The sequence below is a fragment of the Notothenia coriiceps genome, unplaced genomic scaffold, assembly GCF_000735185.1.
Source record: "Notothenia coriiceps isolate Sejong01 unplaced genomic scaffold, NC01 NC01_scaffold00000198, whole genome shotgun sequence".
Classification (NCBI taxonomy): domain Eukaryota; kingdom Metazoa; phylum Chordata; class Actinopteri; order Perciformes; family Nototheniidae; genus Notothenia; species Notothenia coriiceps.
Window position 1 is genome coordinate 989 of NW_011332899.1, and position 3,014 is coordinate 4,002.

The window sequence follows — 3,014 nt, forward strand, 5'->3', positions numbered from 1 at the left end:
AACACAAGATGAAATGTCTGCATAGGGAGGAAGGTTTCAATAATTGGCATCATGTTTTGTGATGCAAATTGAGCAGTGAAATGTTAACTGTGAACAAACAGTTTGAACACACACCATCGTCCTCTCACACACACCTGTCTCTGTGGCAGCTCAGCTGAATCCTGCAGGCTCCATATTCAGCTTTGGAATTTCATTTGTCCTCGCTATAGTGTTGTGCTTTGGTTTAGCATTAGATCCATTCATCTACATACCTTATAATGTGCGTGCAGCAAAGCCTGACAGAAGGCATGAGTGAAATGATTGAATGGGTCAAACAGCAGATCTACCTCGAGGGGCAGGAGAGGGACATTGGCATTCCAATTAGACTGCAGATGGAACTTCCCCATATTTAGGTTGATCTAGGATTTTTTTCCTTTGCAGACTATTTACATGCACACAAACCCATATAACACACTACAGGAAATGCCCCCCCCCAAACAAATAATAGGGCTTCTTTAACATCTTGTGCATTTGTGTATGTGTGTTTAGGAGGACAAGAGTATACGTTGGGCGTCTAGATGGGACTACATTCTGGAGTCGATGCCTCACACCAACATCCAGTGGTTCAGGTAAGACTGACACACACTGACCCTCATTTTGTGGCTCATATATGATGTTTTCACAATAGTTAGTTGTTGTTTTGAGCCCTTGTTGTATTTCTTCTGCCAGTATCGTTTGGAAGTTCATTAACAACGAAAGTGGTTGACCCAAAATGAATCTGTAATATGTTTTGAGAGCCTGCAGGGACAGGTGTGGAACGGCTGACCCACGTTTTGTGAGAAAGCTAGATTTAAGATGATCTTCAGTTCGAGACGTTTATTTATCTTGTATTCACCCTTTAAATCACGGCAAAGCAGATCCTGAAACTGTATTTCAACAACAGCAGTGTCTCTTTCTAATCCATAGACACAACAGTCCCACTGCTTTCAGTGAAAGTAGGTTTACAGCAATGGGAAGAATGAACTCAGCCATAATTATTTAGTTTTAAAACACCTCACCATCATGTGAAAAACATGATAGAGTCTGTCCCTCCCTTTTATAATGATTCAGTCAAACCATTGCTCCACCCTGGAGTAGAGTGGTGCAGGAATGAGTCCTAAAACCTGGAAATGAGTCAGCCATTATCATTTCTGATTCCCTGTTCTCGAAATGAACGTGTTTTTGGTTAAATGCCTTAAAGAAGCGTGCAAAGGTCCATTTACGCAGATTGTTAAACAACATCGTAATGGGGAAATGCAAGTTTGCGTCCAAATGGTTGGAAGATAACGAGGAAGGACAATCACTGTATATAGTAAATGTAAGGTAAAGTGTGTCGTCAAGGTAACCGGTTAAAACTCCAAGTGGCGATGAGGTCTTAAAATGTATGGAAAGGGTCTTACAAAAGGTCTTGCATTTGACTTCAGGATTCCTGCATATACCCTGCAACAGCAACAACTCATTTGGCTTTGCTATGTTTCTGTCCCCAGCATCATGAACTCGTTGGTGATCGTGTTGTTCCTGTCTGGGATGGTAGCCATGATCATGCTGAGGACTCTGCATAAAGATATTGCCAGATACAATCAGATGGACTCTGTGGTGAGTAGTACCTGTGGGGGTGTGGTAGCCATTCATAGTCACCACTGCAACACAGCACAATGCTCGTGTACCTGCACTATTACCTGCACATGTAACCCTGCTCATATGTACATTCACAGTCAGAGTTTAACTCATGTATTTTTTGTTATTTCTATTCATACTGTTAAAACATGTTTTTTATGTTATTCTTTTTATCCCTGTGTATATTATTCTGTTGCTGCTATAACACCTACGGGGGGATCAATGAAAGTCAATCTTAACTCTCTTCTCTTGTGTTGTTCTGCAGGAGGATGCTCAGGAGGAGTTTGGATGGAAGTTGGTCCATGGAGATGTTTTCCGACCTCCAAGGAAGGGAATGCTGCTGTCGGTTTTTCTCGGCTCTGGAACCCAGATCTTCATCATGACCTTCATAACCTTGTGTATGTCTTTTTATGTATATTACCTTACCGATTGTTTAGTAGAATTTAAAAAAAATCATATTAATCGCAGTACAGTGGTAAACGGTTATAAAGAAATCCCCACTTTGCACATAAATGCTTTTTCTCTTTCCTGTAGTGTTCTATAGGTTTTAGTGCATGTAAATGGTCTGCAGAGGCAAAAATCCCTGTTACCTCCAGAACACCCCCCCCCCGACCCCTAATATGAACCTGAAAAGGGGGATAATAGGGCCCCATTAAATAAAAAATACAGCAACTATTATTAGCTTACCCCAGATATCTCAGTATTACTTTTTATCTTTGATAGGTTGACAATAAATGTCAGTAAAAGGAAGGTCGCAGATATGTTTCAAATGAGCAAGTTTAAGTTTATTTCTAGACTGAAAAATGTCCCACTGAGTACATGTCTTGGTCCCAATTGTTTTATTGACTTGATTGAGTGTTCAGCTGAAATATGAACGGATGCCCTGACCTCTACTGTATAACTGACTCACTTCCTGTATCGTGTAATAATGCTCTCTGTCCCCTCTGCAGTCTTCGCCTGTCTGGGGTTCCTCTCTCCAGCAAACCGAGGCGCTCTGATGACCTGTGCTGTGGTTCTCTGGGTTCTCCTGGGAACTCCTGCTGGATATGTGGCTGCTCGCCTCTACAAATGTAAGTGAGAGAGGAACAGGGTTCCCGCGGGGTCTTAAAAAGTCTTACATTTGACCAAAAAAATAAGAAAGATCTTAAATATGATTTAGAAGGTCTTAAAAATGATCGGATTTGAAAGGTACTTCTGTGTTGCGATAGCGTCTAAATGTGTTTTGGGGGAAATGTCCGGGCTGCAAAGTAACCAGTACGGTAATAGCCTTTCAGTTCCCCCAACAATCTGTATTGAATTAAATCAACATGGAACCAGTAATCACTAACTTTGTTTCCCCCGGCCCCTTATTGGAGAACACCCAGCTAATAACCTAGCAA

The 3,014-nt window shown here is 41.5% G+C and overlaps 1 protein-coding gene across 1 annotated transcript; it reads left to right on the plus strand.

Annotated features, from left to right (window-relative positions):
• Nucleotides 1-499: 499 nt before the first annotated feature.
• Nucleotides 500-2,717, plus strand: LOC104948718 (transmembrane 9 superfamily member 2-like). The gene is made up of 4 exons (XM_010774974.1): nucleotides 500-608; nucleotides 1,506-1,614; nucleotides 1,901-2,033; nucleotides 2,586-2,717. The coding sequence occupies exons 1-4, from the start codon at nucleotides 580-582 to the stop codon at nucleotides 2,711-2,713; spliced, it is 399 nt and encodes a 132-aa protein (XP_010773276.1). The 5' UTR covers nucleotides 500-579; the 3' UTR covers nucleotides 2,714-2,717.
• The last annotated feature ends 297 nt before the right edge of the window (nucleotides 2,718-3,014 follow it).